Source organism: Danio rerio, chromosome 12 (assembly GCF_049306965.1).
Source record: "Danio rerio strain Tuebingen ecotype United States chromosome 12, GRCz12tu, whole genome shotgun sequence".
In the NCBI taxonomy this organism is placed as follows: Eukaryota; Metazoa; Chordata; class Actinopteri; order Cypriniformes; family Danionidae; genus Danio; species Danio rerio.
Genome location: NC_133187.1, coordinates 51,409,966 through 51,432,122, shown reverse-complemented (window position 1 = coordinate 51,432,122; position 22,157 = coordinate 51,409,966). Strand labels below are relative to the sequence as shown.

Here is a 22,157-nt window from a genome sequence, read left to right as displayed (position 1 = left end):
TTGATCTGCTGATGGATCAAACTCCTGAGCTAAAGCCACTCCTCAGCCATTCTCCATGCGCTGTCTGCATGATTTTAGGGCCACTTTTCGCTGGAGTCGGTCGCTTCTGGTCCTCCAAATAATATTAATAATTCAAGCGCTGGAATGACTGAAGAAGTGGACAGAAGCTGGAGGACACCTGCAGGTAAATCCTTGATTATTAACAGCAGAAAGCAGGAGAAATGCACGTGTGTGTGTGTGTGTGTGTGTGTGTGTGTGTGTGTGTGTGTGTGTGTGTGTGTGCGTGTGCGTGTGCGTGTGTGTGTGTGCATTTGTATTAATAATACAGTCATCATTTACTCAACTTTAGGACTGATTCAGACTCAGACAAATCCTCATCTTTGGAAGACAAATGAAGATATTTAACCCTCATGCACTGAAGCAAACAGCCCCAAAATCTTTTCATGATCATTTGTAATACATTAAACATTGTTTAATCTGGTTTAAAACAAACAAACTAAGCTAAAGTAACGTAATTAAAAAATATAGACAAATATACATTTCTAATATTAAATAATTATGTATTAAATAATATATTTTTTTTCCTTCTAATAATTATAGCACATTTGATTACGTCATTGTAAATAATTCTCAAAAACATGTGAGAATTAATGTTTAAAAGTAGTATAATGTATCCTTTTTGATTAAAAAGGTATTAAATTAGATTTAAGAGATTTTAAACTGCAAATGAACTACAAAAAAAGCTAAAATTATGATAGTTTTCTGCAGAAATATATTATAATTATATATATATATATATAGATATATAGATAGGGCTGCAAGATATATTGTTTAAGCATCGATATCGCAATATGATCATGAGTCTGGATTATAATTTATCATTTCGCTTGTGTTTTTTTGATGGTTTTATTGAATTGTTTATAAAATAAAGACTATGCAGTATTATTTTACATTTGATTACTGTACACCTGAATACAGTTTGACTCCTTGGACTAAATTAAAATGCTGATTATTTAATGTGTCTTTTTCTTTGTTGAAAGAGGTAGAGTTGGTTTTATATTGGCACATTCGTTTATTAAGCAGTCTCTATATTGTTTACTATGTTGCTTTGAATATTCGGTGGAAATTAGCATGCAAGTATGACATGTTAACAACATTAACACTGTCTAATTCACAGTGAACAATGCTGTAATTTGATAGTCATTGGCTGCTAATCTGATTTCTCTATTTATAATTTGCAAAGAATACTTTTCTGACGTTATATTATTAAGGAGAAAGTCTGAATATCCCAATATAAAACCAGCTTTACCTCTATTTAATATGCTTATGGATTGTTTATTATATTTTATGCACTCCCCTAAAGCATCATCCCAGTCAATCTAAAATTATAAATTCTCTCCATATAGTTATTCAACTCATCCAGTGAAATATATCGCAATGTTATTATTTTAATATCGTGCAGCCCTAATATACATGTCGTTTGTGATTGCTCAAAACATGTCAAACAGAACAACATGAGCACTGCTCTGATGAACACATGAAGCAAATTAGACATGTGTTCAATCAAAGGCTGCTGTATAGAGGACACAGCTTTATATGATGAGCAGTTTTATTATTATTATAAATGTACAGATGTTTTTATTAAACATTTTATTCCCTGATCAGCAAACAATAGCAGAACTCCTGACGCTGGAGGAATGAATCTCGAATCTGAGCTCTGTGAACACTGATAAAGATGAATGTGTTCAGCACTGTGAGAAGCTCTCGACTGAGGAGTCAGAAATATTCCTTCATTTGTGTTCTGAAGATAAACCAACATCATCTGAGTTTGAACAAACAAGTGTATGTATAAAATACCACAGTAAATACTAGTGTTTTTGAACCATACTATATATATTACAGTATTTATGACTCTGTTAATGGATGCTCCAGCATACTGTAGTATTTACTGTAGGTGAACTGATATGCTGTTATTGTATACTTCAGTGTTTACTACAGTAGACTGGTGTATTGTAGTATAATATACCCTATAGTTGTAGAAAACTACAGTATTAAGTCAGTTGTTTATAATACTGTAGTGTTGCTTTCCACAGCACCTGTAGAATCACCACAACAGATCAAACAGAATGGTTGAGAAACACTAGAGTATGTGTTTGCTCTGGGTAAAGGATGACTGTACTGTGGTTTGGTGTTGAGTGATGCTGTAACCCCAGCAGATCATGTTAATGAGATCACCTGAATTTGTTTATTTATTGCGTCAATATGCACAATCATTGGTTTTTAATCGACCAATCAGAGGCCGAGGAGGACCTGCGACCGCTCCGCACGACATGTGGCATCCGATAGGACCAAAAACACATCTTTGGCTTTAATAAAGTCACATTCACCACTTCAGCTCCAGCAATACAGTAAAGATGAATATGCAAATGTTGAAGCGGAAACCAATGACGTCTGATCTACAGTCACAGTTACTCTCCAAGCGAATGCTGGGTGGTTTTAACACACCGCTGGGTCAAATGTGGACGAATACAACAGTTGGGTTAAGAAAAAAAAACTATTTAAATTTAATTTGAAAAATAAACTCAGTGGTTAGGCTTGTCCATATTTGACTCAGCATTAATTATAGAGTGTATTGTCACACATTTAGCTCAGGTTCTCCATCTTCTGCAGTAAGTGTAGCACATTCTATGTGTAAATATATCTATCTATAACGCTCTTTTGGGCTTTTACCGTACTATATGTAAATCCAGTGGTTCTCAACTACACTGTAAAACAATAAACCGGATTAAACTGTCATAATAACAGTGCTTACGGAGTTTCTCACAGAACATATCTGGTTTCGTGTGTCTTCTAAACTCCTGCAGCTGATGAAAAGCAGATTGTTGAAGTGTTTCTACAATACAGCTGCAGAACTCCACCTTTATTTTAACATCATTTGTCTGTTTCTTTCTATATTTTGTCAAATGTACAGTTTTAGAAGACGATAGTCAATATATCAAATGTTTATATAGTGTACTGGTGTCATTCCTCACATGACCAAGTGTTTTATGACTCTACCCGTACAGCATTTGACTCATGAATCATTCAATGTCTCTATTAAGCAGTTTTGAATCTTTAGAATAAACAGTTGAGAACCACTGATGTGTGTGCGTGTGCGTGTGTGTGTGTGTGTGCGTGTGTGTGTGTGAGAGAGATAACATTTAGTCTGTCAGTCATCAGCTGAGTCCCTCCCCTCAGGGCTCTTCCACTTCTCTGATTGGCTGGATGATGTTGCCGCTAGATTTGTACTGATTGATCTGATTGGCTGTGAGGCTGCTGGAGTGTTTGATTGGTCGGTTTTCTTCTTCCGTGTACCAGTTCTTCTCTGCAGAATCATGAAGATCATTAGCAGACCTGACAATCTTTAAGATGCGCCATTATACAGGATAAAATAAAACCAATAATAATTAAAAAAAACATATTATAGTTATACATTATACATTTGTATTTTAAAAACAATTATAATAAATGTTAATTCTAAATAATGAGTTAGTAAGGCAGTGTTTTTCAGAAAAAATGTAAAGAAAAAATATTTAAATTTTGAAAAAAAAAATAAAAATTATGAAATTAGTAAATGATAAGAATTCTGTATTATATTGTTATAAATGATAAATTTGTTATTCGTATTTATTACAACAACAATAAATAACTATTTAAAATAAAACATTTTTGGGGGGAAAAAATTAAAAGAATAAGATTAAAATATTTAAATCACTACATTACAGCAGATACAATAATAATAATGCAAACGTCTATTGCTACACTTTTCAAATTTGCATGCTAAAATACTCAAATAAATAGTGCATTGGTACTAAAATAACACTGACCTGACTAAAGCAATACATATGAATCAAAGTCAATATAATGGGATAATATATAAATTATTAAGTCTTATTATATTGCTATGATATTATATTTAATAATTATAATTTATGCTATAAATAACTTATAATACTGAAAGTTACCAGGAAGTATTTGTGAGTGTATTAATATGAAAAAGCAGATGGTTTATATTCACACTGTATAAAGAGTCAGTAAAATAGGAAATGTACAATTCAGCAAATAAAACAATTTTAAAATAATAATAATGAAGCCAAAACCAGAGCAGTTTCTGCAGCAGCTTCACCAGAACACTATATTTGCTCACACTTTACCATTAATGCCAGTTCATGTACTTCCTAGCATGAAATAATAATAATGGACAGTGCTAGTGCTAGTGTTTATTAATCATAGTTTAATATTCCCGCTTTAAATAATGACACATATTTTGATTAACAGTAACTGTACTGATGACCTGTTTGTTCATGTTAGTAAATATATGAACTGACATTAACTAATGCAGCCTCACTGTACACTGGGAACTAAACATTTCTATGCAATTCAGCTCGTTTGCATATGTCAATATTTAAATGTCTAAATGCAAAATATACACAGCTGAAGTCAAAATGATTGGCTTTATAACTTTATATTGTTTCCAATGTTTTCCTGTGCTGTTTAATGGACAGAAGATTTCTTCAGCACATTTTTATGACTTCATACTTTTAAGAACTCATTTCTAATAACTCAGTCCTTTAATCTTTAGCTTTTATTCCAGACACACTAAAATAAACCAGACGTTCTCCAGAAGAAATAACATCTGATAGGAGATACGGTGGAAATATGCCTGAAAATATGATTTGAAAAAGAAGATTTGACAGGAAGGAGACTCATTCTGACTTCCTCTGTGTATAATTATATTGTGCTGTTTTGGTGAAGGCCTTTCAGCTCATCAGAGATCATCTGTGCTGTTATCATCATCATGCTCATGTTTCTGACAAACCAAACCATGCAGATTACATCACTCTGTGTGTGTGTGTGCGTATGTATCTGTGACCATGTGCATGTGTGTGTGTTTGCGAGCATGTGCGTGTATATATATATGCATGTGTGTGTGTTTGATGCACTCAGAGAAACACATGCAGATCAGCTTCAGCTAAAGCCGCTTTGCTTCCGCTCAGAAAGCAAAGAGTTGCAGAGTGAAGAGAATAATCATCATAACAAAACTGTAATATGATAAAGGTCTGCATCATAAACACATGCATGATCTCTGCATACCTGCGACTGCTCGATTCGTCCTCGGGGCACTTTAAAGAGAGACCACACGCAGTCAGATCAGCTTAATATCTCACTCACACACACTCTCACACACACACACACACACACACACACACACACACACACACACACACACACACACACTAACAACAGATCAGCAAGTCTCTAATCCCTCATGATGCGTATAGAAATGCACAAAAAAACACACCAAGAAATGACAATGAGCTCACTATTTACTGTTTCTATCTTCTGTTGAGCACAAGAGAAGATATTTTGAAGAATGCTGCAGAAAACAGATTTCATAAAGTGTTTTTTGTTTCTACTATGGATGTAAATGTCTGTTTTTTTCCCAGCATGCTTCAAAATATCTTCTGTTGCGTACAAAAACCCATAAAACTGAATAAACGGCGAGTAAATTTTCACATTTGGATGAATCGTCTCTTTAACCTTCGGGACCCTTAAGTTTATATTGTTTTCTTTGCAATTAAATAGTCTAAACATATGAAATTCATGACACTATATTTGATTTGAAAGCTTAATATGTCTAGTTTCCATATCTGGTGACAGGTTTATGATGATATCACTGAGCAAAAGTTATTTATTAATTTGCAACAAGCATATACTCTTAGTCTTAAAGCATTACTTTGCTACAGCAATCCAGATTTGAATGCTTTTTAGAGACTAAACTCAATCAAAAACCGCCAAACTGCTTGTACTACTTTAGAATTTAATGTCTACATTACAAATATTGCTACAAGTGTGAAAAAATAGGGTTCATATTCTTCAAAACAGAGGGGGCGCTCTTGTATGGTCATCAATGCAAATTAAAGGTGGTCATGTCCGGTACTGCGGCTAAACTAAATCTGACTGAAAGCTCATTTTTGGAAAACAGTTTGTGCAGATATTTAGCTTTGATTTGCTGTCAATTTTAGGCTAAAACAGGTTTTGTAAAATGCATGCTTTATGATGTAACCTATTATGAATTGCTTTATGATCTTCATAAACAGATGCACATCACTGTTGACATTCAGATTATCATTTAAGTTGAATGTCTCTGTTTAAAGCATTAATAAATGTCAACAAATGTTGTCAAGCGTTAATATTTGCATATGGGAAACACAGTTTAAAGGCACAGACACGTCATCAATACAGAAAAAAGACTTTTATTATGTTCTGATATGGCAAACACCAGTCCATTATAGTCCATAATAATCATAGAATAAAAGTCTCTTACACCTTATCTGGTATTTGGAGGATCAAACTTTGGTGTAACGCCAGCGATGAGTGTGAGCGAACGCAGTGGCGACACACACTTCAGTCTTTATCACATCACACACACACACACACACACACTGAGAGACCCGCAGCAGAAAAGAAGATGTGTGTGTGTGTGTGTGCGTGCGTGCGTGCGTGCTTGCGTGCGTGTGTGTGTGTTGTAAAGTTTCCGTCAAGGCTGATGCGATTAAACACTCATTCTGAAGGCAGTGAATTAAACACAAATTAAAATCATTCTGAATGCAGCGGCTCACACACACACACACACACACACACACACACACACACACACACACACACACACACACACACACACACACACACACACACACACATAGATGAAGGGACTTTCGTGATTTCTGCACTGCTTGGAAATGTTTTATGATGTTGATTTTGCAGGGTTAATACTTTAATAAATAAATACTTTAATCTTCATTTGTTTTGTATAATTGTTTCTTATGATTTCTCTAGATTTTTCTTGACAAAAATACATGAAATTTAGTTTGTTTTAATCATTTGAGCTGTGAATAAAAATTGAAAAAAGAAAATCTGTGATCACAAAAACTTTCAATAAAAATGATCTGAAAAAATATACTAAAATAATAATAATCTTATCAGAAAGTAAATATTGCATTTTTATAATAACTATGATAATATTTTATTGATTGATTGATGAAATGAATGTTGGATGTAAACTTTTAGACGTAAAAGCAAAGAAAATCAATGATTATTTTTGAACAATTGTTTAACATAAAAATCTTTCAATTCAAATAAAAACGTAAAATCTTATCAGAAATAATAAATACTATGCCAATAGCATTAATATATAATTGTCTGATAATACCAATAATAGTATTTTATTGATGGACTAAATAATAAATAATAATATGTTTCCTGAATATAATCCTTCAGAATTAAAGATGAAAACATTTAGACAAAAAAAAAAAAAAAAAAAAAAATATATATATATATATATATATATATATATATATATATATATATATATATATATATGCACATTTTAATGTTTAACATCAATTGTTCAAAAATTCTGCAGATTCACATTTATCATCATTTATTATTTATTAGACATTTATCACATTTATCATGAATAATATTATTACATATATCTCTAGTGAGAACAAAAAAAAAACAATAATCATTTCTTTAACATCTATAGTTAACTTTATTTAAAATCAGCAAATCAATATTTTTAGTTATTAAACTGCAAATAATTTCATTATTATTATAAATATTGAATTGTCTAATAATAAAGATTATTACTTCAGAATTAAGGACGTAATTCAACATTTAAATGCAAAAGTGCAATAATAATAATATTAATAATAATAATAATAATAGTTTCTAACGTTAATTGTCAAAAAAGCAATGATAATATTTGATTGATTGAATTAATATTTTTCCTAAATGTAAAAGGAGGATGCAAAAAAGCAAGTAATCTTATTTCATGTTAATAATATTACCATATATGACTGCCTAAAATAACTGATTACTGTGTCCATAGTGTAAAATTTTAAACTAATGTAAACGTTAATATGCAGATACAGAGCTCAGTGTAATTGAGTACAGCCCAATTTATAAATGAACATGTTCCTCCATTTCTCAGTGAGTATAGGCAGTGTAATTTGGTGCATTGAAAACAAATCAGATTTGGCTTCAGCACTGACTAATCTAATGTAAATGCACACATATAATATTGTAGAGCTTCCTATTAAACATATGAATTTAACAGAGAGATTTGTGAGGGGTGTACACATATACGCTGAGCACTGTAATAATTATAATAATTGCAGTTATATAATAGTCTAACATTAACAATTAAAGTATTTCATTGCTTAAATAAATACTTTTCCAGTATGTAATACTTCAGAATTAAGAGTGTAAACATTCAGATGCAAAACAATAAATAAATGATCATTTTTAATGTCAAATTTTTATTTAAAAAATCTGCAAATTCAAGTGTATAAAATAGATTTACTGCAAATAATCAAACAATATTATCAGAAATTTAAGCATTAATATAATGTCGATAATGTTAATATATAATTGTCTTATATAATTAATTACTGTTTTTCCAGAACGTAATATTTCAGAAGGATGTAAACGTGGAGAGGCAGATATAGAGAAGAGGAATATGAGGATGATCTCAGCCGTGCTCAGACTGGAGGATTAAAGTGCATAATAACCTAATCAGAAATGATTAAATATGTCCATAATAATAATATATAATCGTCGAACAATAACAGTTTTCTTTGATTAGTTTAAGTGGATAATTTTCCGGAAAGATGTAAACGTGGAGACGCAGATATAAATGCAGACGATCAGGATTATGAGGATGATTTCAGCTGTGCTAAGTTCAGAATGACTGATGATTGCAGATATAATAAATATCTAATATTATTAATAATAATACTTTTTTAATACTTAGGAATTAAGGGTGTAAAAATTCAGATAAAAAAAAATATATATATAGGTTTTATGTCAATTGTTTAAAAAAAATCTATAAATTCAAGTTTCTAAAATTGTTTTACTGCAAATAATCTTCTCATATAAATGTAGAGTTGTCTGATATAACTATTGAATATTTTTCTGGAATGTACTATTTCATATAATAATTGTCTGATATTAACAATAATAGTATTTTGTGATACTTTAGAATTTAGAGTGTAAACATTCAGATGCAAAAATAAATAAATTATTCATTATTAGATATAATAACTGTCTAATATTAACAATAACTGCATTTTATTGAATGTGATAGTTCAGAATGAAGGATGTAAACGTGGAGGCGCAGATGAATATGAGGAGGATCTCAGCCGAGCTCAGACTGGAGGATTAAAGTGCAGTTCCAGTGCAGACGGTGGAGCGTGGTGAAGCAGCGGTGTGTGTGTGTGTGTGTGTGTGTGTCTACAGAGGGACGTACTTCTGCTTGTCGCGGGGGGTGCAGCGGCTGCGGGATGCTCTGCGCACAGGACAGAAGCTGCTCTGAGTGTTCAGATTACTGCGACTCTGACCCGCGTTATGATCAAACTGCATCAGACAGAAGATCAGATCTGTGGGAACCAGATCAAACTCATACGGCGGGTTCGTGATCACGTAGCTGAGGAGAGAGAGAACACACACACACACACACACACACACACGCACACACGCACACACGCACACGCACACAGAAATCAACATTTGAGCTCTTTGCACACTTAAGTCAATGTTTACAACCCAACATTGTGTTGTGTAAATATTCAGCAATATAATCATACTATCAGAAGGCTAGTGTTAACACTTATGTGCTGTTGGGTCATTTTCATCAACTCTGGGCTGATTTTGAGTCTTCATTTGGCCAAAACTCTCTGTGTGTTTGAGCAAATGTGATCATTTTTTCTGAATAATCTTATTTGTCAGAAATAAACCAAACAATGATAATGGATAATACATTAAGGAATAGTGCTGTATAAAATAAAATATTAAAGAAAAGAAAACACAATCAGTTGTGGGGATTTAACGGTAACGCAATCATTTGCATTCTGCCATTATAATTTCTCATTCTTGTTGTATTTCATGTTTTATTCTTGTTTATGTAAAGCACTTTAGATCACCGTTGTGTAGGAAACAGTAAAAATAAACCTGTCTTGCCCTGCTGGGTTAAAAGGAGTTGTTTAAGCTGTGTTTGACTCACCGTTTGGTGCAGAGGCTCGCTGCGGTCAGATGAGCGTCTCTCAGCCGGTAGATGCCGAAACACAGCATGTTATACGTCTTCAACGCTTTACAGAATAAATCACCGTAACAGCCACCGTCCTGAAACACACACACACAGACACAAACATGCACACACACACTCTTTTAATCAATCCTGCAGACCAATCAACAACAGAAATATAGTTAATGTGTCAATAATAATCCTGATTATTACATAAACATGGAAAGCATCATTTCTGCTGTGAATCTAAAATAATCAATAAAAAATAGGCAAAAAATTATATATATATACACACACACACAGAGTTGGTCAGATTTATTATCCCTTTTTGATTTTGGATTTTCTTTTTTAAATATTTCCCAGATGTTTAACAGAGGAAGGAAATGTTCACAGTGTGTCTGATAATATTTTTTCTTCTGGAGAAAGTCTTTTTAAACAGCATTTTAATGTCAATATTATTTGCCCCTTTAAGCTAAATTGTTTCCGATAGTCTACAGAACAAACCATCATTATACAATAATCTTGTATAATCAATAATCAATAACTTTAAATACTGTCTTCCATTCTCTGTGTTGATTTGTTTTAAGATGTCCTCATAGAACCCATCATTGTATATTATAGGAAACACTTGTTCTGCTTCAACCTAAGTGCCGCAGACAGTATCACTGGTATTTGTTTCTTTTTAAATGTGTTTACTTTCATTTTCCTTCTTATTTAAATGTTCCATTTACATCATCATATTCGCTTCATCATGTGCAACAGAATTATGTTTTGGTTCCCAGAATTTCTACAGGAAGTGGCCGCATGTCGTTTCGATACAAAGCACCTTCCCACTGGAATAATCTCCCTTCCTTTTTTAGATCAATTAAATCACTTCGTCTTTTCAGGGCTAATTTATTTTCTCTTTTGGAAACATCTTGCGAATGTTATAACATTTGGCTCCAAATTAAATGTTTGTTATTTATTTGCATATCAAATTGTTTGTACTTTTGATTATATGCTGTTGCTTATTTAGGCTTGGGATTGTGGGAAGTGTTTCAGGTGGAGTGTGCGGCTTGTTTGATTGATTGTTTGTTTGTTTGTTTGTTTGTCTTGTCAAGTGTATGTTCTTTATGATGTGTTGTACTCTGTTTGATTTGTGAACTTTTTAGGGAGCCCCTCGAAAATGAGACGATTCATCTCAAGGGGCTATCCCATTCAATAAACTCAAAAATAACTTACCCTAACCTGCCTATTACCCTAATTACCCTAGTGAAGCCTTTACATGTCACTGTAAGCTGAACACTAGTGTCTTGAAGAATATCTAGTCTAATATTATGTGCTGTCATCATGACAAAGAGGAAATAAATCAGTGATTAGAGATGAGTTAAAAAGTGTAAATTGGTTGTTTTTGCGTTATTTCCAGCATATTCGTACTTTCGGTTTGAACCGAATTTTTGAAGCTGCGTCACGGTCATGAGATAATAGCGTGTATTCCAGCGTGCAGACTGGACGTCTGTGCCAGAGTGAGTCTTATTACGTCTTACAGTGTGCTGCATTAATGCATGAGTAAAGCTCGGTTCAAACCAATCACTGCGCTCTATTGTGCAACTTCATTAATATTCATTACTGTCACAGTGTTTAGACGACAGAGACGCCACGTTGTGTTGGCAAAACAAGCGTGAAGTGTTGCTTTTATAGTTTGCTGCAGTGAAGTTTTGTTTTCATTTTCTCTCTGTGAGAGCTCAGACTCACGTGTGGATTAACAGTGTACGCGACGCTCGACAACAATAACTTACTTGTCTTAGGAGGATTATTGTTTACCTGAGAGCTGTTCTCATCTTCAAACGCTAAGATCCGGATTCGCTGCTCGTCTCCTCTTAATAAAGACGCGGCTCTAGTTGCTGGTGATTGTCCTGTCTCTACAGATTTGGTAAGTGTTGACCAGTGCTCTTTGTTTATTCAGTTTGTTCATATCGAACTAAGTTAACTATTGCACCGAGTGTAAACATGTTAGCACCACAACCAAACTTTAACCTTGTGTAGGATTTTCACCGCATTTAGTGACCGGAATAACACACGCGGCTTTCTGACACTACCTGCCGTGTGCATCTAAGTTTCCGGGAAATGCTGAGGGTATTTTCTCTCATTCGCCGTGTGGTATCAAACATTGCATGAAAAATACACGCTTAGAGCAGCTCCTCGAATCAAATATCTCGTTTGTCGCGAGGGACATGAATGAATTCCCTGAATAAAAGAGCCAAACTGCAGTTAAAGTCCACCATTTAATAATCTGGCAAATAATTCGACTACAGATGTGCATGTAGGTTAAACACCATCACTTTCTCCTGTGTATGTGTGTGTGAGTATTTTGACTCTGAAACTCGCGCGTGCCCAAATAGACACTCCCACACCCTCCCACTTTAGTTCCTCCGACACTCCCCCCTAAACAGAGCTGGACACGCCCACTTTTCTGACTTTTTCCAAAGTAGAGGTGTGAAAACGAGGGGGTTTCATGGCCCTTTAATATCGGTATAATGTACAGCCAGCCGGTGGTTATTGCAGATTATTACACAGGAATACTTGATTCTGATTGGTCAATCACAACATTACAATGTATTTATTCTCCAATAACAGCTGATTAAACTAATAACACAGATGGGAACCAGCCACCGTCTGTTGTGTTTTGCTCTATATAATACGTCCTGCTGCTGGTATTCTCACCCCGAGGTCGGCGAAGGGTCCGTCATAAAGCGCCAGCTGGGCGACTCGGCAGCGGTCTCGATTGGCGAGGGTCTGTGGTGTGCTGTATCCTCCACGCAGAGCGTTCTCCTCCGCCAGCAGACCCTCCAGCTCCGGCGTCGCTCCACCCGTCACCAGCGTGCGGATCAGCGTCAGGATATTATCATTGAAGTACGTCTGAATATATCACAGACAAAATAAAAGTCTGTCGATTCATATTATGTGCTATTGGCCTCACAAGACACACTGTGATTTCACTAATATTTTCAGAACTCTGGTGAATGCGGTATTCTACACCAGCGTGAAGATCAGCATCGAGAGAAAGCCGAGATTCAGAAATACCTTTACTTCCACTTTTTATTCAACAAATGTTTTAAATTTGTTGGAATTATTCGTTTTTAAAAGTGTTTATTCATAATTATTTTAGATTTCTACATTTGTGATTAAATATTTGCCCTAAAGTTCTGAATAAAGTGAGAAATAGGATCAAATATGAAGGAGTGGACTTACAAGCAGAGCAAGATATGGGCGGAGCTAAAGAGCTGTTCTGCCACACTCTGATTGGTGTGTTGTCAGCAGGGGATGATGGGTAATGTAGTTACTCACAGCACTCATCAATGAGTCCAGCACGCTGACGGCGAAGGCGGTCCCGCAGGCGAAGGGTTGAGTGAGGTACAGCTCAGTGTCGGGATCATCATCATCATCCTGATCCAGAAACTGCACATTCGAGTCGTTCACTGCGCGCACACACACACACACAAACACACACACACACACACACACACACACACACACACACACACACACACACACACACACAGGCATACGCAAACAAATGCATGCACAAGCACACAAACACACACACAAACACACACACACACACACACACACACACAGGCATACGCAAACGAATGCATGCACAAGCACACAAACACACACACATGCAAGCACACAAACACACAAATGCATAAACACACAAACATGCACGCACCCAGAGATGCACGCACACAGTCACATGCACACACACAAATTCAGACACATACAAACACGTGTGCGCACACACAGACACATACAAATACAAATGCACACACACACCAACACGCACACACATGCAAAGGCATACAAATGCATGCACACAAACACCCACAAACATATACACACACATTAAAGCACACACATACACACAAACACATGCACAAACATAATGAATGCACACAAACACATACACGCACGCACACGAACACAAACATGCACACACATCCAGAGATGCATGCACACACAAATGTAGACACATGCACACATGCGCGCACACAGACACACACATACAAATGCATGCACACACACAAGCACACAAACATGCACAAACACACACACCCACAAACACATGCACACATGTAAATATACACACGCACAAACATAATGAATGCACACATGCACATATACAACCATCCAAACACACACACACACACACACACACACACACACGAGTACATACACAAACACACACAAAGAGAGAGAGTGAGAGAGTGTAAGGCATGTGTTTATGGACTAGCAGACATATCATCATCATCATCAATGCATACAGTATTATTGAAGAATATTCACAGGAAACAGCAGCACACACACACACACACACACACACACACACACAGAGAGTCAAAAATGAACATGTCATGGTGCAAACAATACTGAGAGTACTAGTCTATGAGAACAAACTAAGAGAAGTGGACAAGGTGTCTGACGAGAGGCGGAGTGTGTCCATTTCTCTAGCTTTATCATCACACACACACACACACAAACACACACACACACACACACACACACACACACACACACACACACAGCTGCATTCTAACACTTTCATAACAGCTCACACTAAATATTCTTACAGAAATAAAACTAAAGAAATCAATAGCCAGACCTTTTAATCACCATCAGAAGTTCATTTTGGAGCCTGAGTTGTGTGTGTGTGTGTGTGTGTGTGTGTGTGTGTGTTTGTGTGTGTGTGTGTGTGTGTGTGAGACATTAATAAACAGCACAGAGAGACACTTGAGGACACATACAGTATTATCAGCTCTACACACACACTAGCAAACGCATGCTGGACACACAGCGCTCATGCCCACAGCAGACCAGTGTGTGTGTGTGTGTGTGTGTGTGTGTGTGTGTGTGAGCTCTTACCCAGCTCAGTTATCATTGGGATGTTGGTCCCGCTACTCTTGTCCTGGCTCAGAGAAACCAGGGGCAGCAGCTTGTCTGTTTTAGCTAATGATCAGCATAAAACAACCGGCCGGTTACTCCAGCACAAACACACAGAGCACTCGCACACATTAGAGAAAGATCAGCCTCACAGCGCTCTTCCAGAACACACACTCACATGCTGAGCCTTTGGGTTAGTGGGATTTCACAGTACAGTTCCATCATCAGGTAAACAGCAGGATAACACACACCCAGTTATCACAGATTATCACACAGGAATACTTGATTCTGATTGGCCAATCAAGACATTCCAGTGTAAACTAATAACACACACTCTACCAATCATCTTGTCCATTAGTGAATATACTGATTTAAATACAGTGTTGTGGCCAGAATGAATGAATATCTGTATGATGTACAACCAACAAGCGGTTATTGACATTATTACACGGGATTACTTGATTCTGATTGGTCAATTCTCCAGTCACAGCTGATGAAGACTCAGTAATGACCATTAGTCAATATATTCCTCTACAGATCAGAGGCCAGTATAAATATATATTAGCATATTATTATTGCAGGAGAATACTTGATTCTGATTGGTCAACAATTGTTTATTCTCCAATAGCAGCTAATTAAACTGATCACACAGGAACAGGATGGGAACTATATATACTGTGTGTGTGTGTGTGTGTGTGTGTGTGTGTGTGTGTGTGTGTGTGTGTGTGTTTGTGTGTGTGTGCAGGATGCATGTGTGTCTCTTTCCCTTTTGTGTGTGTATGATGCGTGTGTGTGTGTGTGTGTGTGTTTGTAGGATGCATGTGTCTCTCTCTCTCTTTTGTGTTGCATGTGTGAGTGTGTGTGAGTGTGTGTGTGTATGTGTGTATGTGTGTGTGTGTGTGTGTGTGCAGGATGCATGTGTGTCTCTTTCCCTTTTGTGTGTGTATGATGCGTGTGTGTGTGTGTGTGTGTGTGTGTGTGTGTGTGTGTATGTGTGTATGTGTGTATATGTGTGTGTGTGTGTGTGTGTATGTGTGTGTGTGTGTGTGTGTGTGTGTGTGTGTGTATGTGTGTGTGTGTGTGTGTGTGTGTGTGTGTGTGTGTGTGTGTGTGTGTGTGTGTGTTCTGACCGAGTTCAGTGATGATGGGAATGTTTGCTCCTGTGGTTATCGACGCCTGCCGCACCAACCCGTGAACAGGACTGTTTTCTGGAGACGAGCGATCCATTCCTGGAGGAGTGAAGCCTGGAGAGAACACACACACGCGCGCACACACACACACACACACATGTTCATTTCTCTCTGACCGTCGGCTTTTCTACTACATTTTTGCATTTAATTGCATTGAAATAAAACACAATATAAATAACTGAACACACACACACACACACACACACACACACACACACCTTGAGAGTTGGCCTGCAGGAGGCCGATGCTGTCGTCAAACTGCATGGACTTGATGTTGAGTGACGCCAGAATACACTCCTTATCCTGCAGAGACGCGTCGTCGATGTTGTTCTGGTTGGCGGAGAGGATTACACACATATCACACAGATTAATGTTCACTGCTCTCAGATCAGCCCGACTCAGAGGAGTTCCCTGAAGAGGAGAGAAGACACACACACACACATGCAGGGGTCAGGGAGCGAGATCATTAACTGCAGTAGAGACAGATGGACACACACACAAACACACAAACTCTCTCACACGCAGTCAAACACAGACACACACACAAACACACATACAGACACATACAGTTGCAAGAAAGAGTGTGTGAACCCTTCAGGATTGCTTTAATTTCTGCATAAATTGGAGTGAAAGCGTGTCCTGCTTCAGTCACACCGTCTGCTCACACTAATGCCACACAAACATTATCTGTTTTTATTGAACACACCATCTAAACATTCACAGTCAGGGTGGGAAAAAGTAAGTGAACCTTTGGGTTTAATAAGTGGTTGAGCCTCTGTTGGCAGCGGTAACCTGAATCAAACACTCTCTGTAGCTGCAGACCAGGCCTGGACAGTGTGGAGGGATTCTGGACCATTCCTCTTTACAAAACAGTTTCAGTTCAGCAGTATTGTTAGGATGTCGGGTGTGAACCGCTCTCTTGAGGTCATGCCACAGGATCTGAAACGTGTTGAGCTCAGGACTCTCCTGAAGGAGTAAGTTCATCTGTTGAAGCCGTCCTCTGCTTCTCTGCTTTGGGTCGATGCATCACCCCTCCTCTGATGAGCTTCAGCTGGTGGACAGATGCTCTTGCAGTTCCTGCTGAATGTCTTGATAAACTTTGAAATTCACTTTTCCTTCAACAACTGCAATCTGTCCACGCTGTGACTTAGATCAGATTTTCTGTCCAATTTATGCAGAAATCCAAGTAATTCCAAAGGGTTCACATACTTTTTCTTGTACCTATACACTACCTGACAGAAGTCCAAGATTGAGGAGCACAGATACTAACTGTTCTTCTAGTTGCTGATCTGGTGTCAGAAGTGTCTCTATGAAAGGTGAAGGCCTCTAGATTTTGCTGATTTGAGCTCAATAAATCTGATCATGTCTTGATGTTGACTGATTTGATGAGGACAGTGCGCTCTGACTCTGCTCAGACTAAAGTCTCATCACTGAACAGAAATAATGTCCAGTATAGAATATAAAGTCCTGCTGCAGTGGAGACAGAATGAAGATTGTGTCTGACTCCATCATGAGCTTGGAGGACTGCATCCATACATCTCTGACATGACTCACATCACTGATTTATAAAGTCATCTGGAATGAAGAAGAAAGCCTTCAGCAGGATCCCAGAGTTCATCAAGAGTCTTTGTGTTCATCTTCAACACCTCCTCCTTCATCAGCTCAATAATGTTGATGTCTGGTGACTGGGCTGGCCAATCCTGGAGCACTCTCTGCTTTCAGGAGCTTTGATGTGGAGGCTGAAGTATGAGCAGGAGCGCTATCCTGCTGGAGAATTGTCCCTCTCCTGTGGTTTGTAATGTAATGGGCAGCACAGATGTCTTGATACCTCAGGCTGTTGATGTTGCAGATCTCTCGCACGCCCCCATACTGAATGACCCCCAAACCATGATGTCTCCTTCACCAAACTTGACTGATTTCTGTTAGAATCTTGGTCCATGCTGGTTCCAGTAGGTCTTCTGCAGTATTGGTGATGATTGATGCAGATCAGCAGATGATCCAGCAGAGAAATCCACCTTCTGATACTTTCACACATCATCAACTAGAAGACCAGATACTATCTGCTGCTCTCACAGCCCAGATCCAACACAAGACTTCTGTCTGGGAGTGTATATACAAACACACTCTCTCCCTCTCTCACACACACTCACACTCACACACACACACACACACTCACGGGCAGGATGGAGACTTTGGGGAAGTTGTGCAGTGTTTCCCACTCTCTCTTCAGGTACTCCAGTGAGCCCACGAACACGATGGGCTTCAGCTCATGGTAGTGGAAGTTGCTGGCTCTCAGCGGCATCACCAGGTTCCTCAGGCCAATCAGAGCAGACTTCACATCCCCGAAAATACAGACCACCACATGACCACTCAACACCGTCATCGCCGCCTCGCTGCGCGTCTGAGACACACACACACACACACACACACACACACACACACACACACACACACACACACACACACACACCATCAATATACATACAATATTACACTCTGTTCACACAAACACAGGTATCTTCTGTATTTAAACATGAATGTGTTTCTGTGTGGAGTTTGCATGCTCTCCCTGTGTTGGCGTGGGTTTCCTCCGGGTGCTCCGGTTTCCCCCACAGTCAAACACATGCGCTATAGGGGAACTGATCAACTACATTGGCCGTAGTGTATGAGTGTGTATGGGTGTTTCCCAGTGCTGGGTTGCAGCTGGAAGGGCATCCACTGTATAAAACATATGCTGGAATAGTTGGCGGTTCATTCCCTGATGAAGAAAGGGCCTAAGCCGAAGCAAAATGAATGAATGAATGAATATATTCTCACCAGGAGGACCCTCTCGATGTCCTTAGATGGACACCAGTGAAACATCCCTGTGGAATCATACTTCTTGATGTTCTCATCCATGGTCTCCATCTCCAGCAGCGGATCGTGTCTGAAATAAAGAGCACAGACAGTCTCTGATTGGTCAGACTCATCTTTCAGTGCTGCGGTGCTGACTGATACAGCAGAAGAGGATCCTGGGAGTCCCGTGACCTGCTAATCAGGTCCTGACCAGGCACCGGCCCCTGATTAGCCGGACCTCACTAGATTCTGATTGGTTGAAGTTTCAAGCGTGTGGCCTGCTGGCCTGTGATTGGCTGAAGGAGCGACAGTTTGACACACCATCTCTTTAAATGGCTGGGACAAAGCCAACTGGCCTTTGATTGGCTGAAACTGTGGCTGTGTGGCTCTGATTGGCTGGAGCTGCCATGTTTGACTCTGATTGGTTGGAGAAGTGGCCATTCATATGTCCTAATAACTTCACTTTTCAACTTTTAATTGTTGAATTCAGGCGATGTGGTGACGCAGAAGGTAGCGTTGTCACCTCACAGCAAGAAGGTCTCTGGTTTGAGTCTCGGCTGGGTCAGTTGGTGTTTCTGTGTGGAGTTTGCATGTTCTCCCCGTGTTGGTGTGGGTTTCCTCCGGGTGCTCCGGTTTCCCCACAGTCCAAACACATGCGCTATAGGGGAACTGGGTAGGCTAAAATTGTCCATAGTGTATGTGTGTGAATGAGTGTGTGTGGGCGTTTCCCAGTGATGGGTTGCAGCTGGAAGGGCATCCACTGTGTAAAACATATGCTGAATAAGTTGGTGGTTCATTACGCAGTGGTGACCCCAGATTAATAAAAGGGCTAAGCTGAAAAGAGAATGAATGAATGAATGAATGAACTGTTGAATTCATGAAGGAACACTACATTACCCATAATGCTGTGCAAAGCTCCATCAACCAGACAGTAGTGAGGAGTCATTCTTGAACGATTCATTTAATTTGAATGAATCATTATTGCGACTCTGGATTGAGGAGTCGTCTCATGGAATGATTCGTTCATTAGCTCATGCGCACATTGCACAGGTGCAGGAGGAGATTCGTTCACTGTGTGATTCTTCAGTCGGGTTTGAGTCGTTCATTCATCAAGGGAGAGACTGAAGAGAATCATACGCAGTCAGAGCCGGGAGACGATTTGATTCGTTCATTTCTTGAGTCCTCGGCTCGAGTCGATTGTATCTGTTGATGGTGTCAGTGAGTGTGTGCTAATGAGGTGTGTGTGTGTATTTGTGTGTGTGTGTGTCTGACCTGATGAGGTTTTTGGGGGAGCAGGTGGGGGATGTCCTCATTCCTCCGTTACGCTGCTTCTTCTTGGGGGAGAGAGAAGAGTGCTGCTCCTCCTCCACTACTGCAACACACACACACACACACACACACACACACACACACACACACACACACACACACACACACACACACACACACACATACAGAGAAACATGCTGCATTAACACACACTCACTGACACCATCACACAGATCTCACAAACATGCACACACACTGATGCCATAAACACATACAGACACACACAGACACACAACACTGAAGAGCGATGAAGCAGAAACGGGAGATTATGGAATTATGGAACCTTTTATGTTTGTATGACATTCACATCTGACCCATGGACATCTTTCAGCAGCTCTAAACCACAGATTATTATTATTATTATTATTACTATATACTAATTATTATTATAACTTCTATTTGACATGTCCTGCACTCTAAGCACACATTTGATCAGTTTCCATTCAAACACACGACCTCACCTTCACTTCTTTATTAGTAGCAGGTTTATTAATAGTAACATAATTATTAATTAAAGTAATTATAAATGATAATTCACATTCTCACCCCCCCCCCCAAAAAATAAATAAAAACTGTACCATTAAATAGCCTTTGCATTATAGTGTCTGATTAGAAACAGAGAATTGAATGTCTTCAACATGTGCTCAGCATTATTTTAGATCCACTTTACAAAAACTGCACGATCTTTAGATTTGCAACATTTTTAAAATCATTTTAAAACTATACAAAGTTTAGGTTTGCATAAAAAATTCGCATTTCAAAAACTATAAAACTAGATTTGCAACTACATTTCAGAAATTATTACCTTTTAATTTGTAAAATATTATAAAATATCTGTGATTAATTAGTTACTACAAACAGATTGCATTTGTACAAATAATCTGATCATTGTTAACTATAACTCTATAGACTATAAAACTATGATTTATCTATAAAACCAACATTTTCTTTGGCTTTCTGGAATTTTTAATTTCTGATTATTTTCTCGATTTGATTTGCAACAGTTTATAATCCTTTCTAAATGTCTAAAATAATTAGTTGTTAATTAGGCACTGCAGCTGTAAATATCACACCTCTGCACTGCACACGTACACTGATCGAGTGTTTCTCCTGTGTTTAGTGTGTGTGAGATCTGTTATTATCTATTATCATTAGTGCTGGGCAAAGATTAATCCCTAATAATCACATTCAAAATAAAAGTGTGTTTTGACATAATACATGCTGTGTGTATTTAATATGTATTTATAAATACATTAATGCATGCACATATTTGAGAAAATATACATAAAACACAATAAAGTACTGTTGAAGTCAAGTTCTAATAACTCATCTTTAATAGCTGATTTATTTCTCCATGATGACAACTCATAATATTACACTAGATGTTCTTCAAGACACTAGTGTTCAGCTTACAGTGACATGTAAAGGCTTCACTAGGGTAATTAGGGTAAAGTTAGGGTAATTAGGCAAGTCATTGTATAACAGTGGTTTGTTCTGGAGACAATCCAACACTAATATTGCTGAAGGGGCCAATAATATTGAGCTTAAAGAGGCTTTGATATAATTAAAAACTGCTTTTATTCTAACCAAAATAAAACAAATAAGACTTTCTCCACAAGATCAAATATTAAGAGTAAATACTGTGAGAAATTCCTGAATCTGAGAAACAGCATTTGGAAAATATTTGAGGAATAATATACAGAAATTTAAATATCTATGAAAAAAAGGTTTGTATAGTTTTTAGTATGTACAGTTGA

The 22,157-nt window shown here is 37.6% G+C and overlaps 1 protein-coding gene across 33 annotated transcripts in view; it reads right to left on the bottom strand.

Annotated features, from left to right (window-relative positions):
• Positions 1-2,517: 2,517 nt before the first annotated feature.
• Positions 2,518-22,157, bottom strand: part of kcnma1b (potassium large conductance calcium-activated channel, subfamily M, alpha member 1b) — a 144,706-nt gene continuing 125,066 nt past the window's right edge. For 10 of the 33 annotated variants that reach the window (XM_073919037.1, XM_073919006.1, XM_073919010.1 and 7 more), the window contains 12 exons: positions 20,344-20,443; positions 19,054-19,162; positions 18,413-18,637; positions 16,455-16,647; positions 16,177-16,290; positions 15,029-15,112; positions 13,454-13,584; positions 12,830-13,024; positions 10,106-10,224; positions 9,353-9,529; positions 5,134-5,162; positions 2,518-3,364 (listed from right to left, as the gene is read on the bottom strand). In XM_073919037.1, the coding sequence (XP_073775138.1) occupies positions 3,234-3,364; positions 5,134-5,162; positions 9,353-9,529; positions 10,106-10,224; positions 12,830-13,024; positions 13,454-13,584; positions 15,029-15,112; positions 16,177-16,290; positions 16,455-16,647; positions 18,413-18,637; positions 19,054-19,162; positions 20,344-20,443 (1,607 nt within the window). In that variant the 3' untranslated portion in view covers positions 2,518-3,233. Of the gene's footprint in view, positions 3,365-5,133; positions 5,163-6,282; positions 6,547-8,903; positions 9,530-10,105; positions 10,225-12,829; positions 13,025-13,453; positions 13,585-15,028; positions 15,113-16,176; positions 16,291-16,454; positions 16,648-18,412; positions 18,638-19,053; positions 19,163-20,343; positions 20,444-22,157 lie in introns of those variants that run through there. The other 23 variants (XM_073919026.1, XM_073919019.1, XM_073919023.1 and 20 more) reach the window with 8 other exon arrangements.